The sequence below is a fragment of the Cervus canadensis genome, chromosome 2, assembly GCF_019320065.1.
Source record: "Cervus canadensis isolate Bull #8, Minnesota chromosome 2, ASM1932006v1, whole genome shotgun sequence".
Classification (NCBI taxonomy): domain Eukaryota; kingdom Metazoa; phylum Chordata; class Mammalia; order Artiodactyla; family Cervidae; genus Cervus; species Cervus canadensis.
The window spans coordinates 77,771,184-77,794,151 of record NC_057387.1 but is presented as its reverse complement, the minus strand read 5'-3'; the positions used below and the strand labels follow the sequence as shown (position 1 = coordinate 77,794,151).

Genomic DNA, 22,968 nt, shown 5'->3' with positions numbered 1-22,968 from the left:
TTCTACTAAATGTGCCAGAATAATTTTTCTCCACCTCAAGAACAGTTAGTCTTCAGTCTGTTCATTACTGTCTTTTTATAGTATTTTTATTTAATAAAACCTATTAAGACTACCATACAAATCTCTTTACTTATGCTTTTATCTTTTAACTGATCAATTTTTATATTGCTGACATCCCTTCTTCACCATTTGCTCATTTAAAAATTCATAGTATGTGAGATATGTCTCTGGAGAAAATGTCTATAAAATTTGTTACAGCTGGCAAATGTGTATGAGTCAGTGATAGCACATGACTAAATGCTTCACAGAAAATAAAATTTGTTTCTGTAGTAAGCAGAACTGTTTAAATGTTATTTATTTTTATGTTTCAAAGAAAATATATTGTGAAGTGTTGCATTGATTTAATACGCAACAATGTCTGTGTACACGCTGTAGAAGGAAAATTTATGAAACCTTTGCACAACTCCTTTAATTGAATTTTCCAAATCTCTCACCACACACAAATAATCAATATCTTCTGCAGAGAAAACCAGTCAGAATTATTACAGTCTTCCGTTTCAATTTTGTTGTCATCAGCACATACAGAGCACCTGGATATTTGTAATGTCTGATAGCAAGTTATTTACACCTCTTAAACACATAATTGCTATTAAGTGAGTTAAAATCTATGCTTTAAAAGTTTAACTGATTATTTAAAAGATAAAAGCACCACACTTTTAATAACATATAAAAAAATTAAATCATAGGAAAAATTATTTAAAAGGCTTTGAAAAGTAATAAACCAGTTTGTGTTTCCTTAAATCCTAGACAAATCTCAAGTAAGCAGTTGAAATATAGCCCCCAAACAGTGATGAACAGTGTAAAGCACAAGCATTAACATTAATAAGAGGAAAAGGTATGATCCACATACAGGATAAGTGACAACTGAATTCGTATAAAGAGCTGAGGACTACAGTTGTACTAATGTACATTAATATGTGTATTTGTGTTACCAAAACTAACATCGCTATTTTTCAGCTCTAAATAAACCAAGAATGTTAAAAGCATAGTGGAATTTTTGTTGTTTCTTCTAAAATTCATGTCTAATCTTCAAACCTGAGTTTTTTAATACTGGAGTATTTGTTTGAAAAAAGATACTGCTTCATGTTAAACTATAACAGAAAAAAATAAAAGGGAAGCAGTTTTCTAGGAGTAAAAGTATTTAGCTGATATGACAAATACTTTTTCAAGACTGAGTGGGGGAAAGAACAACATATTTTTAAGTTAAAAAATACTTCAGTGGGTGGTTAGAATGAAAAGGCAATATCAAACTATTTACATAGTCTTAAAACAGAAGGAGTTTAAAATTTGTCCTTTGGACCAAGGGTTTGAAAACCTCAAAAATCCTATAACGAAAATGAATTTTACAATGCAAGAAGACAGTAATTTAGTTAAAGAAAATCAGAACATTTATAGTTTGCGTTTTTTTTTTTTTTAAGGCCAGAGCTAGAAATTTTGAAATATTTAGTATTACAGACAGCTGAAACAATCAACTTTTTGGAACAATGTAAAGTTCAGATGGTTACATTTCTTTTAAAATATGCATATTTCAACCTACACAATTATTCTCAAAACAGATAAAATATGTTTTGGACTGAAGCTAAGTGTCTAGATTTCATATCTTGGCAAATGCTCTACAATTTGCTTACATTTTTTTAAAAAACATTTTGTTTACTGGAAGTACTAGTCATGGACAAACAATGATGGTATTTTCTAATTATCTCCAGAAAAAATGAAAATACTCAGTACCATATAATGCCACCTATTGTTTCAGGAATATTTGTATCAAGTTGTTTTATACAGAGGATGACTATGTAAAGTAAGTAAATTTCATGCCTTCTCATGTGATGATAATGTGACAGTCCTTCTGTATCAACCCATTGAATGGTCATATGTTTTAAATCTTCAGTATAACAAATTAAAAATAATTTTGAAAATTCACATCCAAATATAACAGAAAAAACCTTTCATTTCATTATCCTTCTAATAGTCATAAAGCCAATATTATTAAGGAAAGTGAAGATAGGCTTACTTCCTAAGTTAACTGAAAAAAGAAAGAAGCCTTCCTTTGTTTAAGAAATCTGTATTCTGTAAAGGAGGTCTTCTTTATTCACACGCTTTATCAAGTCATTCCCTAATTAGCAAGGTCCAGTTCTGAAAATTAATAAAAATCTTAGTTTACCTTTTAATGTTAATGTGGATGTTTTAAATTTCCATGGAATAGGTTATACAAAGCCTTAGAATGTGTCTCAGATGTCTATTTAAAACACTAGAGTCTTACCTTTACAATTATACTTCTCTGACGACAATAAAAACTACAACTGCTGCTAAACAAATTAGCAGTAAGATGAAAAAAATAAACAGAACTAAAGGATTAATTCAAAGGCAAAATGACAAAACAAATGCTGGAATTCTCCTGGTATTGTCTATTTTAACTATTCTAGGAAAATTTGACAAGAATCTGAAGGAAAAAAAATCTGAGTGACATTCTTCTGATAGTGAAATAAATAATGTGTTTACTCTCATTTTCATTAATTACCTAATATAACACATCTAAAACATATTAAAAACATATTAGCTGGTTTTTATATTATATAATTTCTAACTGTAAATTTCTAATATTATGGAGATTCTCAGAACATTTTAAAATTTAAATAATTCTGGGTAACAGCATAGTAAAAGAAGAGTAAAGTAGAAATTTCTGTAAAAAGCTTATGGTTAGATCCCCAAATAAGGAATATGTAAAGCAAATTAGTTTGGACTGTCAAAAAAACTAACAAAGTCCTATAAAAATGAATGTATGAATAAAAGGGGGTGAAAGTTAACTTGGCAAAGAAATTTATATAAAATGTGCATGTGTTGGCATGCATCATCTTTAACCAAACAAACAAAAAAAAAAACCCACCAAAATTAAAAATATATATATACATTACGAACTGGAGAAAAAAATAGGGAAAAGCATTCTGTAAAAACTTTAGCTCAAATTCAAATTAGAAAAAAAGCTTTAATCTATTTTCCAGGCAATATTAGTGCAAAAAATAAGATGAAAAAATAATGAAGATTTGAATACCTCAGTAAGTATAAAGAGTCAATGTAGCTCTTGCCAAGAAACAAAATGGAAAATGACTTCTATATTCTCATATATATATTACCATATAGTTTATATTATATATTTAATGTATCTTAGCTCAGTTAGTTCAGTTTACATTTAAACCACAACAAATAACCAATGCTTATTAGAACCTTTAAAACATGATTTAGTGATACAATCTCCTCTATGCATGAAGAAACACTCAGCTCTCAGGGAAAACCTGGTAATGCGCAAGTCAGTTTTAATGCCTAAAATACTAGAAAATAGATTTAAGGCTGATTCATGCAGAAACATACAAAGAATCCCTATGTATTGGATAAAGGAGGTGACTTTTAACACGTGAAAATAACTTTAATGTCTTTTATACATGTTTATGGAAGGAAATAATACTTTTGGGAAATTTTTTCCCATTAATTATTAGCAGAGACAGTTCATCTATTTGTTCTATAATTTTCCCTTCTTCATTCTTCAAAACTGTTGGCAAAAGCCTAATGTAAAGCCTAATTCTAATTAGCTCTAGGAAATTAACAGATTAAAAAAAAGTTACACCATTGCTATTGAATATATAAAAGAAAGATTTTCTCTAGTTGAGAAATAATAAATATTCCAATTTCCCATTAAGATCCTCTAAAACTTGTCAAGTCAGTAGAGATTAAAATCATTGAAAGCCAGTTACATATTATGATCAAGATACACTGCACTGGAGAAATGATCTCAATCCTTTTCTAGGGAAGAGCTGCTTGTATGCACTTAAATTCTATGGATCCTAATGGGAGGCAGCTGTCCAACTGAAGGGCCCAGGAAGCCTGCTCAGATATCTTCCCACATGAGTTTTGGAGGAGTTTTTCCATGACTGCTACCCTGCCATGACCCAGTTGGCCTCTGGAACTGACCAGCAGGGAATCCCAGCTTTTCCTCCTGCAGACTCATCGCTAACTTTGTTAAAGATCCTAAACACAGACTAAATTGGTTGAGTGATGTCTTATGTTTGAACCTGAGAGCTGGAATGACTGGGTGCTTTCATTTGTTTTAGGAAGACACAACATAGAAAAACACAAAGACCACACTTTTTGACATGAGACTGGTTTTCAGCTGGAATCCCTGCTCTGACACTTAACTAGCAGTGCCTTTTGGCAAACTACTCAACATTTTATTGTGTCTTTGTTCCTTATCTATAATGACAATAACAGCTATCTTGCAGGGTTGTTGTATAGATCTGCTGATCCTAGTGTTGAGAACATAGTGATTATTACTCCTCAACAAGGGGAAGTCACTGGTACTCAAAAATGGTAGACTAACACATGACTACCCACTTCAAGGTCTACCTCCATTTGTAGAGATTGCCAAATGGCATTCATGTCAGTAATATTAAAATGATCCCTCAAGTTGGTCTGGTGGCTTTAATATTTTATAGTCTGTGATTATTTTGCTTACTAAGGTGTGAATGTGCATGTGTTGTGGGAACTTAAAAGTCTCCTAATTTAGTTTCCCATAGTGTGAAATGCTCAGAGGTATGAGTTCACAGTAGAGCAAACATTATTAAAAATCTCAGAACACTGCCTACAAAGTAACTTTTTATGTTTTGTGTATCTTTCTAAATTACCATTAAAATCTGCCATATATAATGCATTATTGCCCCATCTGTCTGTATTTTCAAAAAGAACTTTTAATAGAAGAAAAAACTATAACTCTTAACCTAAAAACTGTATTTCAAAAGTTCAATCATCAGGAAAATTGATCTTAACTAGACATGGTCTTCTGCTAAATGCAGTATAATGTTTTTCAAATGAGACTGGTGGTCTTTTAAAAGAATACACTACAAAAGGGCTCATGACAATTGGTTGAAATGGTAAAATGAGATGAAACGATCTCTTTATACAATAAACTAAGAACACTTTACCTTTGTTGGGAAGTCCTGAATTCTTCTTTTTAAATAGCTTTTGCTTTATTACGTTAGTCACTAAAGGGAAAAAAAATATGGGATATTAATCATTTCTCAATTTGGAAGAAACAACTTCAAAAAAATACATATTTTTGTAAGTATCAAGTACAAAATATATCTTATATAAAGAATGAGAACTACATCAAATAAGCCTAATACAAGTTACCAAGGAACACTCTTTCCCTCACATTCAAGAAGAATCCCTGAAATAACACATCCTAGCAAAAGATATGTGGTTTTCTGTTCTAAGTTTACAAACAAGCAATAGAGAGAAACTCATTAAAAACTCATAAATTAGGGGTGGGAGGGACAAAAAAAACCCAAACAACTCAAAAATTTCTCTTACTTAGTTCTTTTGTTTTCTGCATTTCTCTTTTAAAGACACATGATGCATGGGGGATCCCAATGAGATTTTCAAGCTCTTTACTGCCCTTCAAAGCCTAAAAGAAAGGCATTTTAAACGAGTTAAGTTCTCTATAAATATAATACTACTGACAACTCTAGTGAAAATACAGTACACTGCTTCCTTTCTCTGAAAAACTTAAAACTCTGTGATAATGAAATTTAACTTTTTCTGGTAGGGTAACTAAAGCCTTAAAATATCTGAATAAAACCAATCTATTAACTACAAAGACAAAACATAATTGATAAATTTACTTATCAATGTCAAGTCAGGTATTACTAAAATATTATGGTTAATTACTGTTCATGTAAGAAATTCTCATAAAAAGTAAAATGAATATATCTTCTGTAAACTCTTTCCAGGATTGGATTCTCCTATTCTTCTTCTAATGGGGTAACAGAAGTATGAAAAATTATATGCCAAAAAAAGCAAACCTGTATACTACTTAAACTTTGCATTATTTCCATGAATTCTTCTGACGATTTCTCAACTTTAGTTAGCAATACCATGAATCTGTGAATGAAAAAAAAAAATTCAGTAAGATCAAGCAGTTGAACACGGCAAGTCATTTTCAAAGCTTTAATTCTTTTAAAAGAATCTTATATTCAGTTTTTATCATTTTCTTTGCATTTTTCAAAGTGGTAAAAGATGTAAATGTTCCTCTTTCAGCTTTCACTCCTTTACAAACAATATATTTTACCAACCATCCTATCCTTTGGCATTTCACTTTCTCATCACCACTGAGCAGTGGGAAAGAAGAGATATATAGTTGGCTTGTCCTTTCTCCTTCATGTCATTTTGAGAGAACAAATACACCACCATCACCTTATTTACCTAGATCTAAGCCTATGAATCAGTGTTACCCAATAATTTTTTTTAATTAAAAAATAAGGTTTTTAGCTTAATATATCCCAATGCGACAAATAGACCAAGGTACTCTTTTAAATTTGAAGACGAAAGATATGTTTGGCCACATTCATGTGTCTATACTTTTAAAAGCTGCACAATATTGAACCTAGTAAATATACCAAAGGTGATTTAACTATTTCCTTATGGCTGCAACTTTAGTTTCTTTTTGAATTTTAAGATCTCACAATTTGTATATGATAATCTATACCAGTGCAGTTTAACAGAAATATAATGCAAGCTGTATATATAATTAAAAATCTTCTAATAGCCACATTGAAAGTAAAAAGAAATAGGTGAACTTAATTTTAATAATTTAGTAATAATTTTAATACTATATTTTATTCAACTCACTATATCCAAAGTATTACAATTTCAACATGTAGTCAATATAAAACTTATTCATGAGATATTTTATACTTTTTTTTTCAAAATTCAGTCTATATTTTATATTCATAGCATATATCATTTCAGAATAGTCACATTTTAAAAGCTTAGCCATGTGTGGCTGGCTAGTGACTACTGTTTCAGGAAGCACAAATCTGTCCTATTAATTTTATGAGAGAAACTAGAAATTCTATTTAAATGCTTTTCAAAATCACATCAGTGTTATCCATTAACATTGGTGTGTGCTATAAAAATAAGATAAATGTGACATTAAATGTTCATACACAATGAATATGAACAGTGTGTTTCAACTAAGTAAAATATGTATATAAGTATGCGAGCAAAGAATGGAAAGAAAGCGATATGCAAAAGCTAAAAATTATGTGAACATAGTGGAATTCCAAGTGATATTTCTTTCCTTAAAATTTTCCTTCATTATTACGCATTTTAAATTAGAAGTTGTCTGTCTGTCTGAGGTCCCAGCTGCTTACCACTGGAACCTCAATATGAGACTACCTCTATGAGACAGACTACCTCCATACGGGACAGACTACCTCCATATGAGAGAGACCATCATAAAGGAATTCCGGCTCCTCTAATTAAGCTCCAAAAGCCTGAAGGAGCAGGAGGATTTCAGTGACTCCCACTCAAGGCTGGGAACCTCCAGCTTACCCTACATTATACCTAAGCCCACTAAGTACCTCAGAAATACAAAGCTGAGGCAATTAACCTCCTTTGCTATGAGAAGGAGTCTTAGGGGCTCTTTTTCTTGCATCCCTTTCCTGGGAGGATTGGAGTGGCAGAGCCTCTTCACACTCTTACCATCCTTTAAGGAACTGATGCTGTTCCCTGTCTACCCTCAGGGAGTTGGGTGGGAAGGGCTGAGTCCTGCAGTGTTGCCATCCTGAATGACTCCAAACAGTTCTGTTCAGAAAGAGCGAGAAGTGAATGGCACCCCCAGCAGCTGTGGAATGTAAGCATACCCAATGAACCTATTAGTAAATCTTTCTCCCAAGTTAAGACAATTATCCAGCAGCTAAGCTACCTGTTCAACAGCCTTGGAGTTTTTGGACTGAGTATCAGTTCCCAAAGTATCAAGATATCCTTCACATGCCTAAACTTGCCTCCACGCAGGACCAATTGGAGTAGTGGACATTCCATCACTCTCGTCATTTTTTTTTTTTTTTTCACTCTCGTCATTTTTAATTTCCTTTCCTCTCCTCCTCATTATGCTTCTCACTAGGTGAAATCAAGTCTTTTCCTCATCTCGATGGTAAGCAAATTCATGGAATGGCTTTTAAACTGTCATCCAACTGCTATATTTTGAGAAATTCAGGAAGTGTGTTCTCCATTTCTATATCTTCTGACTCAGTGGACAAGATGTCATAATCTTTGGAGATAAACAACTTGCTGAGCAGCTTTTGGGAGAAGAATGGTTGCCATTGTCTTCATCCTAGACAAAATGGCAATATTTATATTTAATCTCATGTGCTGGAAGCTGAATTTTTATTGCCAGTGATAGCATTTTCTATATTTTCAAAGGATGGTTTCAACTATACTTTGCTGTCCTAAGACTGCATTATTGTTTACTTTAATATTATCTCTATGTCTCTTCACTAATTTAGTTGTTTCTGAAAACCAACAATCTTTTATACCTGCCTGCAGAATACATTTCTGTTACAAAGTTTCCAAATTATTGTTGCCCCTTTTTTCAAGTTGGTGAGTGAAAGTATAATCAGTGGATACCATCATATTTTATAAAACACTACTCCTTTCTTAAACAGATTTGCCTCTGGCTGGACTAAACTGGATCAAACCCTTCACTTTATAATGACCACTGCAAACTATGCAGATGTTGATGGGTATTGCATCCAGATATCCAGTGACTGCTGTCTGTTTCATGATATCCTTACAAAATTTGATCAAATCCTATATTATGGCCAAATTCCACTGTTGTACGACTTGAGAAATCTGAAATCTCGGTCTTCCTTGAATGAATCTTTTTTTGTTTCAGCAGAGTAAAAATTCAGCGTCATCTTTTAGCAACTAGTATTTTTAAAGTGTCTAGATTAGTACTCTGTTTTTAAAAAGAAACTATGATCCAGTTGGTCTGGCACAAGAGAATGTTGTTCAAGTTTTGACATTTTTTGCCAGACTGCCTTTCCTCAGAGCAGATTCTTATGGTATGTTCACTATGAATATCCATTTTTCTCTTGAGAAAGCCACATGCCAAAAATTCAGGGTTTTTTATGTATTTTCCAATTTGCCTAGAAAAGTCTCACTGTAAAATCCAGACTTCTCTCATTTTCCCCAAAGAGAAAGTCTTTTTATTCTGAAGAACAACTGAAATTAGATGCTTTGCTCATATCAAATACATGGAGGGATGTGTCCATTAATTATGCTTTAAATTTCTTCCATAGTGATTTCTTCAGTCTCAAGCAAGTGATATGTAACTTTTAAAAGTATCATTCTGCTCCAATTCTGCTTTTTTCCCTATCTTGACTGCTTTCAATTATTTTCCATTCTTAACTTCAAATTTAACTTCATTATTTTCCTTTTCTCCATAAAACTCCTCAGATATATTCTGAGGGGAGAACTAAAAGAACAAGGAGAAGTTATCCTTAAATTGGTGAGTCTAACTGAAAATTGATGATACAGGTGATTCAGTTCAGTTCAGTTCAGTTCAGTCGCCCAGTTGTGTCCGACTCTGCGACCCCGTGAACCGCAGCATGCCAGGCCTCCTGTCCATCACCAACTCCCAGAGTTTACCCAAACTCATGTCCATTGAGTCGGTGATGCCATCTAGCCATCTCATCCTCTGTCGTCCCCTTCTCCTCCTGCCCTCAGTCTTTCCCAGCATCAGGGTCTTTTCAAATGAGTCAGCTCTTTGCATCAGGTGGCCAAAATATTGGAGTTTCAGCTTCAACATCAGTCCTTCCAAAGAACACCTAGGACTGATCTCCTTTAGGATGGACTGGTTGGATCTCCTTGCAGTCCAAGGGACTCTCAAGAGTCTTCTCCAACACCACAATTCAAAAGCATCAATTCTTCAGCGCTCAGCTTTCTTTACAGTCCAACTCTCACATCCATACATGACTACTGAAAAAACCATAGCTTTGACTAGACGGACCTTTGTTGGCAAAGTAATATCTCTGCTTTTTAATATGCTGTCTAGATTAGCAAGTGTTAACTCAGCTCTGCTATGCCATCACAAATGTGGAAGGGAGGTCATCAATTTCTTTAAGATTCCCTGGCATGCAACCCATGGTGCCTACTATACTGACTGTGCAGGCAATGTGGATATAGTGGAGTAAGATGTGAAACCTCTAAAAGACAAAATGGCCTGTAAAGATACTGATTTACCCTCTTCTGTAACTTCCAACTGTTTGGCACCTTTCTTCCTCACTAGATCACTAGTTCCATGAAGGCAAGGACAGACTCTACCTTGTTTATGTTATAAACCAAGTTAACTAGCATGGTGTCTGTGGTATGGTAGATATTACTTGATGGAACAATGAATAAAATATGCTCATCTTTCATTTTATTCTTCCTTTTACTTCCCTCTAATCATAGATTTCAAAGTTCATTAGTGTGTTATTTCACTGAGAAACCTAGGTGGGAGATGCTGGTCAAAGGGTACAATCCTCATATGTAAGATGAATCAGTTCTGGGGATTTCATGCATAGCATGGTAGCTATTTCATGCATAGCATGTTAGCTATATTTATAAATACCACATTGTATACTTTGGTGGTTCAGATGGTAAAGAATCTGCCTGCAATGCAGGAGGCTTGGATTCAACCCCTGGGTCAAGAAGACTCCTTACAGAAGGAAACAGCAACCCATTCCAGTATTCTTGCCTGGAAAATCCCACGGACAGAGGAGCCTAGCAGGCTACAGTCCATGGGGTCACAAGTAGTAGGACACAATTGAGTGACTAAGAGTGCTAGAGACAGTGAGTGATACTTCAAATTGATAAATTGAGCGACTAAGAGTGCTGGAGACAGTGAGTGAGTGATACTTCAAATTGATAGAGTACATCTTAAACATTCTCACCAAGAGAAAAGGTAACAATGTGAGATGTGTTAATGAACCAAACTGTCATAATTATTTTAGTGGATATATATCACATTATATACTTTAAATATACATATTTTATTTTTCAATTATACTTCAATTAAGCTGGAAAAACTTTAAAAAAAAGAAAGCTAATTTTCCCAGTCCCCTAACCTTCTGCTACCCACATGTCTTTCTAAAGTATAATCCTGGATTTCCTACCTATTTATTCACTCTGCTTAACTCTCCTTTTACTTAATGAATATTCTCTCTACCACAAACTACTGCTCAAAACAATGATTTAGGCCAATCTCCACTTCCTCCATATTGAAATTAAATTCTAACATTCAGATTTCTGCTTTCCTACTCTACTAACACTATATACTCTCAAAGGCCAATCTATCCCTCCCTCCCACGTTTCCCCTCTGATAACCATAATTACATTCTCTATATCTGTGAGTTTGTTCTGTTCTATAAATAAGTTCATTTGTGTATTTTTTTTTTTACTTTCCATGCAAACATAATACCATATTTGTCTTTCTCTGACTTCCCTTAGTATGATAATCTCCATGTCCATCCATATTGATGCAAATGGCATTATTTCAGTATTTTTAATGGTTGAGGAGTATTCCATCATGTACATGTACCACATCTTTATCCATTAATCTGTCAATGGACATTTAGGTTGCTTCCATGTCCTGGCTATCGTAAATAGTGCTGCAATGAACACTTGGGTACATGCATCCTTTCAAACCACATTTTTCTCTGAATATATCCCCAGGAGTGGGATTGCTAGATCACATGGTAGCTCTACTTTTAGTTTTTAAGGAAACTCCATACTGTGCTCTATAGTGACTGTACCAATCTACATTCCCACCAATAGTGAAGAAGGAGGCTCCCTTTTCTCCAACTCTCTCCAGCATTTATTGTTTCTATTGTATGGATTTTTTTTTTTATAATGACCATTCTGACTGGTGTAAGGTGACACCTCATTGTAGTTTTGATTTGCATGTCTCTAATAATTAACGATGCTGAGTGTATTTTCATGTGCCTCTGGGTTGTCTGTATGTCTTCTTTGGAGAAATGTCTATTTATGCCATCTGCTCATTTTTTGGGTTGTCTATCCATTTTGTTTATGATTTCCTTTGCTGTGAAAAAGCTTTTAATTTTAATTAGGTTTCATTTTGTTTATTTTTGTTTTTATTTTCAGTATTCTAGGAGACAGCTTGAAAAAGATATTGCTGCAATTTATGTCAGAGTGTTCTGCCTATGTTTTCCTCTAAGAGTTTTATAGTATCTAGTCTTACGTTTAAGTCTCCAATCCATTTTGAGTTTATTTTTGTTTATGATGTTAAACAATGCTCTAATTTCATCTTTTCACATGTAGTTGTACAGTCTTTAAAGCACCATTTATTGAAGAGACTGTCTGTCTTCCATTACATAGTCTTGCCTTCTTTGTTGTAGATTAATTGATCTTAGGTGTGAGGGTTTATTTCTAGGCTTTCTATCCTGTTCTATTGATGTATATTTCTGTTTTTGGTTTAGTACCATACTGTTTTGATGACTGAAGTTTTGGGTATAGTCTGAAGTCAGAAAAATGGAGCTGGATGAATCAGGCTCCCTTTCTCAAGATTGCTTTGGTTAATCTGGACCTTTTGTGTCTCCACACAAATTTTAAGACTTTTTTGTTCTAGTTCTGTGAAAAATACATTGGTAATTTGATAGGAATCACACTGAATCTGTAGGTTGCCTTGGGCGGTATAGTCATTTTGACAATATGAATTCTTCCAATTCAAGAATATGGTATATATTTCCATCTGTCTGTGTCATCTTTGATTTCTTTCATCACTGTCTTACAGCTTTTGGAGTACAGGTCTTTTGTCTCTTTAGGTGGTATATTCCAAGGTATTTCATTATTTTTGATGCAATGGTAAACAGAACTGCTTCTTTAACTTCTCTTTTGGATCTTTCACTGTTAGTGTATGGAAATGCAAGCTTTCTGTGTATTAATTTTATACCCAGCAATTTTACTGAATTCATTGATGATCTCTAGTAGTTTTCTGGTAGCATCCTTAGGATTTTCTATGTACAGAATCATGTCATCTGCAAACAGTGATAGTTTTACTTCTCCATTTCTTTTTCTTCTTCTCTGATTGCCATGGTTGGACTTCCAAAACTGTGCTGAATAAAAGTGGCAAGAGTGGACAACCTTGTCTTGTTCTTGACCTTAGAGGAAATGCTTTCAACTTTTCACCAGTGAGTATGATGTCAGTTGTAGGTTTGTCATATATGGCACTTATTATGTTGAGATAAGTTCCCTTTATGCCCATTTTCTGAAGAGTTTTTACCATAAATGAACATTCACTTCAGTTCAGTCACTCAAGTCGTGTCTGACTCTTTGTGACCCCATGGACTGCAGCACGCCAGGCCTCCCTGTCCATCACCAACTCCCGGAGTTTACTTAAACTCGTGTCCATTGAGTCGGTGATGCCATTCAACCATCTCATCCTCTGTCCTCCTCTTCTCCTCCTGTCTTCAATCTTTCTCAGCATCAGGGTCTTTTCCAATGAGTCAGTTCTTTGCATCAGGTGGCCAAAGTATTGGAGTTTCAGTCTCAACATCAGTCCTTCCAATGAACATTCAGGACTGATTTCCTTTAGGATGGACTGGTTGGATCTCCTTGCAGTCCAAGGGACTCTCAAGAGTTTTCTCCAACACCACAGGTCAAAAGCATCAATTCTTCAGCACTCAGCTTTCTTTACAGTCCAACTCTCACATCCATACATGACTACTGGAAAAACCATAGCTTTGACTAGATGGACCTTTGTTGGCAAAGTAATGTCTCTGCTTTTTAATATGCTGTCTAGGTTGGTCATAAATGAACACTGAATTTTGTCAAATGCTTTTTTTCTATCTATTGAGAAGACTGTATATTTTTTATTCTTTAACTTGTTGATGTGGTACATCACACTGATTGACTTGCAGATACTGAAAATTCTTACATCCCTGGGATAAATCCCACTTGATCATGGCATATGATTCTTTTAATAATATTTTGTTGGTTTCAGACCGCTAGTGTTTTGTTGAGCATTTTTGTGTCTGCATTCTTCAGTGATATTGGCCTTAATTTTCTTTTCTGTGTGTGTAGTCTTTGTCTGGTTTTGGTGTCAGAGTGATGGTAGCCTCACGGAATGAGTTTAGGAATGTTCTTTCCTCTGCAATTATTTGGGCTAGTTTCAGAAGGACAGGTGTTAACTCTGTTAACTCTTGTCCAAATGTTTTATAGAATTCACCTGTGATGTCATCTGATCCTGGACTTTTCCTTGTTTAACTTTTTAATCACAGTTTCAATTTCAGTACTTGTGATTGGTCTGTTCATATTTTCTATCTCTTCCTGGTTCAGTCTTGGGAGACTATACGTATATTTTCAAGAACTTGTCCATTTCTTCTAATTGTCCATTTTATTAGCATGTAGTTGCTTGTAGCAGTCTCTTACGATCCTTTGTATTTCTGTGGTGTCTGTTGTAATTTCTTTTTCATTTCCAATTTTATTGATTCTAGCCCTCTTCCATTTTTTTCTTGATGAGTCTGACTAAAATTTTATCAATTTTGTTTATCTTTTCAAAGAAAATCAGCTTTTAGGTTCATTGGTCTTTTCTATTGTTTTCTTCATCTCTATTTCTGCTCTCATCTTTCTGATCTCTTTCCTTCTACTAACTTTTGATTTTGTTTGTTCTTCTCTAGTTGCTTTAGGTGTAAGATTAGGTTACTTGCGATTTTTCTTGTTTCCTGAGGTAAGATTTTATTGCTATAAACATCCCTCTTAAAACCATTTTTGGTGCATCCCACAGATTTTGGATCATCATGCTGTTATTTTCATTTATCTCTAGGTATTTTTTTATTTCCTCAGTGATCCATGGGGTTGCTTAGTAGCATATTGTTTAGCCTCAAAGTGTTTTTTAAAGTTTTTTTTCTTGTAGTTTCTCCTAAGCTAATAGCCTTTAGGTTGAAAAAGATGCCTGATTTAAGCTTTCAATTTTTAAAATTTACCAAGGCTTGCTTTGTGGCTAGCAAATAATCAACCCTTAAGAATTGTTCCATGTGCACTTGAGCAGAATGTGTATTCTGCTGCTTTTGGATGGGATGCTCTATAAATATTAAGTCCATCTGGTCTAAAATAACATTTAAAGTCTGTATTTCCTTGTTGATCATATCAGGATGTTCTGTCCACTGATGAAAGTGTGGTGTTACAGTCCCCCCATTATTGTGTTACTACTGATTTCTCCTTTCATGTTGTTAGTATTTGCCTTATATATTGGAGTTCTCCTATGTTGAGTGCACATGTAATTACAATTGTTACATCTCGGATTGTCTTGGACTGTGACTGTCTTTGTCTCTTCTAACAGTCTTTATTTCAAAATCTATTTTGTCTGATATGAGTACTGCTACTTCAGCTTTCTTTTCCTTCCCATTTGCAAGAAAGATGGAATACCTTTATCTTCTCACTTTCAGTCTGTATGTGTCCCCTGATCTAAAGTGGGACTCTTGTAGACAGCATATAAATGGGTCTTGTTTTTGCATCCATCCAGACAGTCTATGACTTTTGGTTGGAGCATTTAATCCATTGATATAAATATCAATATGTCTATTTGTGTTGCTACTTTTTAAATTGTTTAGGATTTGTTTTTGTAGGCCTTTTTTCTTCCCTTCCTATTTTGTTCTCTCCTCTTGTGACTTGATGACTAACTTTAGTGTTGTGTCTAGATTTCTTTTTCTTTTTTTGTTTATATCTGCTGTAGATTTTCAGTTTGTGGCTACCATGAAGTTTTAATATAGCAGTCTATATATAAACAAGATTGTTTCAAGTTGCTGATCTTATAACTTCAAATTCATTTCAAAGAGCTCTCCTTTCTCACAACTGCTGGTTTCCATATCATGTTTGTGTGCAGATGATTTCCTATCTTTACTGCATGTTTGCCTTTATTGGTGAGCTTTTCCATATGTAATTTTCTTGTTTCTAGTAGTGGCCTTTTCTTTTCCACTTGGAAAAGTTCCTTTAGTATTTATTGCAAAGCTGGTCTGATGGTACTGAATTCTAATATTTTTTGCCTGTCTATAAAGCTTTTGATTTTTCTGTCCAATCTGTATGAGAGCCTTGCTGGGTAGAGTGTTCTTGGTTGTAGGTTTCTCCCTCTCATTACTTTAAATACATCATGCCACTCCCTTCTGACCTGCAGAGTTTCTGCTGAGAAATCAGCTGAATGTTATGGGAGTTCCCTTGTATGTTTTTTTGCTGCTTTTCCCTTGTTGCTTTTAATATTTTTTAAAATTTTAATTTAATTTTCATCAGTTTGAAATCTATGTGTCTCATGTGTTTCTCCTTTGGTTTATCCTGCCTAGAACTCTCTGCACTTCCTGGACCTGGGCGACTAATTCCTTTCCCTGCTAGGGAAGTTTTCAGCTATTATCGTTTCAAATATTTTCTCAAGGTGTTGTCCCAGAGGTCTCTTAGACTGTCTTCATTTCTTTTCGTTCTTTTTTATTTTGTTTCCTGGGAGTGATCTTCACCACCTTGTCTTCCAAGCCAGTTATCTGTTCTTCCTCAGTTGCTCTGCTATTGATTCCTTGTAGTGTTATCTTTCATTTCAGTTACTGTATTGTTCATCTGTTTATTTGTTCTTTAGTTCTTCTAGATCTTTTTTAAACATTTCCTGTCTCTTCTCAACATATGCCTCCCGTTTTTCCCCAAGATCTTGGATCATTTTCACATCATTACTCTGAATTCTTTTTCCATTAGACTGCCTATGTCCACTTCACTTAGTTGTTCTTCTGGGGTTTTATCTTGTTCCTTCATCTGGGATGCATTCCTTTCCTGTCTCATTTTGTCTAACTTTCTGTGATTGCAGTTTATATTCCACAGGCTGCAGGGCTGCAATTATTCTTGCTTTTGTGATCTGAAATTGGGTGGATGAGGCTAAGATGCTTATGCAGGCGTCCTGGTCGGAGGAACTGGTTTCTGTCCACTAGTGGGTGCTGGTTCTTGCACCCTGGTGGGCAGGGCCATGCTCAGGAAGATGTTAAGCAGCCTGTCTGCTGATGGGTGGGGCTGTATTCCTGTCCTGTTGACTGCTTAGCCTGAGGTGTCCCAGCACTGGTGCATACAGGCTGTTATACTCTATGTGGCATTCTCAATATATTTTTTTTACCTAGACTACCACTGAATAATACTGTACGTTACCTATATTACAAAAAAAATAGACTTGTAGCCCTGAAATGAGGTCTTAACCACAAATTACAACACAATTTGTATGGAAAATGCATTCTAAAAATATTCAGACACAAGACTGAACCAGAAAAAGATAGAAAATATGAACAGACCAATCACAAGTACAGAAATTGAGTTAGTAATTTAAAAACTGCCCAAAACCAAGTCTAGGACCAGACGGTTTCACAGATGAATTCTATTGAACATTTAAAACCCGTTCTTCTGAAACCATTTCAAAATACCTGCAGAGAAAGGAACACTCCTGAACTCACTCTGTGAAGCCAACACGACCTTGATACCAAAACTAGACAGAGATATCACACAAAAAGAAAATGACAGGCCAATACCACTGTTGAACATACATGAAAAAATCTTCAACAAAATACAAGCAAACTGAATCCAACAGTATTTTAAAAGGATCATACATCACAATTAAATGGGATTTATCCCAGAGATGTAAAGATTTTTTAATACCAGCAAATCAATGTGATACACCATATTAACATGCTGAATAAAAAATTTCATATTTCAATAGATGCAGAAAAAGGTTTTGATGAAATTCAACATCCATTTATGATAAAAACTCTCTAGAAAGATGGCATAGAGGGAACATACCTCAACGTAATAAAGCCTATATATGACAAGCCCACAGCTAATATCATACTCAATAGTGAAAAGCTGAAAGCATTTCCTCTAAGATCAGTAACTACACACCCGTGCCACTTTTATTCAACATAGTTTTGCAAGCTCTAGTCATAGCAATCAGAGAAGAAAAAGAAATAAAAGGAATCCAAACTGGAAATGAAGAAATAAAACTGTCAATGTTTGCAGATGACAAGATACTATATACAGAAAATCCTAAAGACACCACCAGAAAACTACTAGAACTTATCAAGGAGTTGGTAAAGCTGCAGGATACAAAATTAAAATACAAAAATCAGTTGCATTTTTATGTACTAACATCAAAAGACAGAGAAATTAAAGACATAATCCTATCTACCATCATATCAAGAAGAATAAAATACCTAGGAATAAACCTACCTAAAGATTTACTTCAAAAATTATAAGATGCTGAATTGGAAAAAAAAAAATAATAATAAAAAAAAAAAAGAAGAAAAAAAAATTATAAGATGCTGAATTCAAAGAAGTTGAAGACAACATAAACAGATAGAAAGACATACTGTGTTTCTGGACTGGAAGAATTGATATTGTCAGAATGACTATACTTACCCAAGGCAATCTACAGATTCAATGTAATCTGTATCAAATCACCAATAGCATTTTTTGAAGAACTACAACAAATAATTTTAAAAATCTGTATGGAAACACAAAAGACCCTGAATAGCCAAAGCAATCTTAAGAAAGAGCAGAGCTGGAGGAATTAGACTCCCTGACTTCTGACTATACTACAAAGCTACACTCATCAAAACAGTAAAGTATTGGAACAAAAACAGACACATAGATCAATGGAAAAAGACAGAAAGCCAAGAAATAAACCCATGCAGTTATGGTCAATTAATCTACAATAAAGGAGGCAAGAATATACAATGGAGAAAAGACAGTCTCTTTCATGAGTGGTGCTGGGAAAAATGAACTGCTACATGTAAAAAAATGAAACTAGAACATTATCTAACACCATATACAAAAAAAAAAATGTATTAAAGACCTAAATATAAGACTCAATACCATAAAATTCTTAGAGGAAAACATGCGCAGAACACTCTTCAACATAAATCACAGCAATATTTTTTTTGGATCTGTATCCTAGAGTAATGCAAAAATAAACAAATGTGCTATAATTAAAATTATACATTTTTGCACTGGAAATGGAAACCATAAATGAAATGAGAAGACAATCTACAGACTGGGAGAAAACATTTGCAAATGAGGGAACCAACGAGCTTAATTTCCAAATTATAGAAACAACTCATACAAGTTGCTAACAAAAAACCAAACAACTCAATCAAAAACTGGGCAGAAGACCTACATAGACATTTCTCCAAAGATGACATACAGATGGCCAACAGGCATGTAAAAAGACATTTAACATTGCTAATTAGAGAACTGCAAATCAAAACTACAGTGCATATCACCTTACACTGCTCAGAATGATCATAATCAAAGTCTACAAATAATAAATGCTGGAGAGGGTGTGGAGAAAAGGAAACCCTCCTACACTGTTGGTGGGAACGTAAACTAGTGTAGCCACTATGGAAAACAGTATGGAGGCACCTTAAAAAACTAAAAATAGAGTTATCATATCATCCATCAATCCCACTCCTAAGCATATATCTGGAAAGGACTCTATTTTGAAAAGATGCACGCACCCCAATGTTCATAGCAGCATTATTCACAATAGCCAAGACACGGAAGCAATATAAGTGTCCACTGACAGATGAATGGATAAACCACATGTGGTATAACCCAATGGAATATCAGTCAGCCATAAAAAGAATGAAAAAATGCCCTTTAAATTGGATGGACCTAGAGATACTAACTGGAGAAGGCAGTGGCAACCCACTCAGGAGGGTTGCAACCCAGTACCAGGAGGAGCCTGGTAGGCTGCAGTCCATGGGGTCGCTAGGAGTCGGACACGACTGAGAGAATTCACTTTCACTTTTCACTTTCATGCACTGGAGAATGCATGAATGAGAATGGCAACCCACTCCAGTGTTCTTGCCTGGAGAATCCCAGGGACGGCGAAGCCTGGTTGGCTGCTGTCTCTGGGGTCGCACAGAGTCGGACACAACTGAAGTGACTTAGCAGCAGCAGTAGCACAGATACTAACTGAAGTTAAGTCAGAGAAATACAAATATCATACAGTATCACTTATATGTGGAATTAAAAACAAATGACACAAATGAACTTATTTACAAAACAGAAACACATTCACATAGAAAATAAACTTATGGTTATCAAGGGAAAAGCGGGGGAGGAAGGCAGGGATAAAAAAGCAGTTTGGGATTAACAGATACATACTACTATATATAAAACAGATAAACAACAAGGACCTACTGTATAGCATAGGTAACTATATTCAATATCTTGTAACAAACTATAATGGAAAAGAACCTGAAAAGAATATACACACACATATAAAAAACTAAATCACTGTGCTGTACATCTGAAACTAATACAAGACTGTAAATCAATTGTCCTTCAATTTAAATAAATAAATAAGTAATATTTTGAAACATAACCTATAACCCACTTCTAAGTTAAAGAAGGTATATTAATTTACAACATGAGACCATAAGCCCCCAATGGGTAGATACCTCATTTTCCTCATCTTTACCCATCATTGTATGGCACAAAGAAGATACAGCTGGAAAAGTAAATGAGCTGAACATGTGAACTATTATGAAAATTCAACTCCCTGTTCTGCTTATTTCAATTTTTCCAGCCTTAGCAGATAGATATAAATATTTTTTCCAGAACATACAGGCAGTAGCTTTCTACACAGAACGACTTCATTCAAGGCACTATTTACAGGCCAATATGCAAATTGTTGACTGACGGCCAATAAGCCTTCTGGGTTCCTCTAGATTCCTTACTGCTGGCTTCACTGTGTTCCTAGCTCCTGCACCAGTTATTTGTTAGACATTATGTTCTAATATATTATTTCTCCATCCATGTAAATCCAAGGAGGGTGTTTCCCTCAGTTTTACCCTAAGCTAGTTTCTTAAGCATAGGCTGGGGGAAACTGGGCTAAATGGATATTAAAATTAAGGTATCATATATCACCATCATATGAATACTGTTAAAACACATCATAAATAAAGTATTTTACTCCTTTAAGAAAAAATAGCTCTACTCAGGAAGTAGAAACTACAAACTTTCTATTAATTTCTATAAACTATAAACATTTCTCTAAAACATTCATTTCTCAAAAGAAATGATTTATCTTAAAACATCACTTTAACAAATATGACCATTTTAAGACACATGTATATTATTTCAGCAAAAACAAACTTACTCATTGTCTTGCATAGTAGATTCCTTTCTTTTGTTTATACTGAGGTGATTCAAGTTTTCCCTCTTTCCTATATGTGTGCAATAAAAGGAACATAAAGTTAAAGCAAAACTGTCAAATTTTAAATAGAATTTAGATCACCAAATTTTAAATAAAAAATAAAAGGGTAGATAAATGAAAGAAGAGTAGTTAATGAAAAAGTATCCTGAAAATTTGGTATGAGAAAATTTTTTCAGTATTGTGAAGAACTCTGCAATAGGTACTTTGTTTCTTTTTTTATTTTCCATTCTAATTTTTTATTCATGATTATATTATATAGAAGAAACAATCTCTTGAATAAAATTTCCATCAGGGCCTGGTATATTAAAAAGAAAAATTAGATAAACCCAACTTGATAATATAAACTCTACTTGATAAAGGATGCTTTCATCAAATATTTTAATAAAAATTATTAAAGTTTCCAGTTTATATTATTTAACTCCTATTTTTTTGTCTCACAGTTAACAACAAGGAATTGTTGATACTAATATTTAGAAAATAGTGAGTTCCTCATGATAGCACAGTAAATTAAATACAATTTTAGGGACAAAACTACCTGACTGCTTAAATGCTAAATGATTTAGTAAACTCTTGGAAATACCTTTAGTCCTATGAAGATATTTCAAATACTGCATGGAGTCATTTATAAGTGGAATTTAAAAGAATACAAATGAATTACATACAAAACTGAAACAGACTCACAGATAAAACAAACTTGAGGTTACCAAAGGGGAAAGTGAAAAGGGGAGGGACAAATTTATGGTTTAGGATGAATTAGACACAGACAATTATATATAAGACAGTGAGATACACTGTATAGCACAGGGAATGATACCCATTATCTTCTAATAAATTGCAATGGAATATAATTGCAAAAATACTGAATCACTATACTGTAAATCACAATACTGTAAATCAACTTTTAAACTTCAATTGAAAAGTGCATATTGACTTAGTTATTTCTTGGAAAGACCTTTGGTCCCTACTAAAATATTTTAAAGTACTTATTTTAGATATTAATATAATAAACAAATTCTATCCACTTAAAAAACTATGTAGTTATCCAATGCCATCACTTAGCTAAACTTTAACAAGTTGACAGAAACAGAAACAAAAATGTAACTAAGTTATAATCCCTCAAATGTGTGCTGGTTTGAAATGTAGTTTGCTTTTATAGTATTAATAGAACATGATGTCTGCACTTATTAGTAGTCAAGGAGTCAACTGTTTTAAGAGCTAACCATTTAGTTGTTCTACAGTACTTTACAGTGCTATATGCACAATATATGTTAAACATATTCAATGTATGAGTACTTGAGGACACATTAGCATAGTTAGAGATTCTCAGTGTTTTACATATACTGGCCTTTTACTGAATGAATAAAGAAGCAAATGAATGAATAATCCAAACTCTTTAGTACTAATGAAAATCAGTGAAGAAAATTCACTTTTTACAATGTACAAACATTGGCACCTTCTCACACTACACATTTTAATATAGCTCCATTTGCTCAACAACTGGTAGTTACTATTTTTCTAAAAAATTGTTTGGTACAATGCACCATCAAAAACAAGCTCACACTCTCCAAAAGAAATATAATATGAGCCACTTATGTAATTTAAAATCTACTAACAAAATTTTTATAAAAGGAAAGAGTCAAATTTGAATATCTGATTTAACCTAATACACCCAAATATTCTTATATGAACACACAATCAAAATAAATTATTAATTATACATATTACTTTTTCCACACTAAGATTTTACTATCTGGTGTGTATTCTTACACTTATAGCACATTTCAATTCAGATCAGTCCCACTCCACATGTTCAACATGTACATGTACTGGATGGCATAGTTCTGGAT

General features: G+C 33.9%; 1 protein-coding gene across 4 annotated transcripts in view; it reads right to left on the bottom strand.

The window, feature by feature from the left end:
* Positions 1 to 22,968, bottom strand: part of LOC122436884 (integrin subunit beta 3 binding protein) — an 87,571-nt gene that overhangs the window by 16,953 nt on the left and 47,650 nt on the right. For all 4 annotated transcript variants that reach the window (XR_006268146.1, XM_043461100.1, XM_043461101.1 and 1 more), the window contains 4 exons: positions 21,065 to 21,131; positions 5,910 to 5,988; positions 5,419 to 5,512; positions 5,031 to 5,090 (listed from right to left, as the gene is read on the bottom strand). Coding sequence is in view for 3 of the 4 variants with exons in the window: in XM_043461100.1 (XP_043317035.1) it covers positions 5,031 to 5,090; positions 5,419 to 5,512; positions 5,910 to 5,988; positions 21,065 to 21,131 (300 nt within the window). In the remaining variant the exon portion in view is untranslated. The remainder of the gene's footprint in view (positions 1 to 5,030; positions 5,091 to 5,418; positions 5,513 to 5,909; positions 5,989 to 21,064; positions 21,132 to 22,968) is intronic.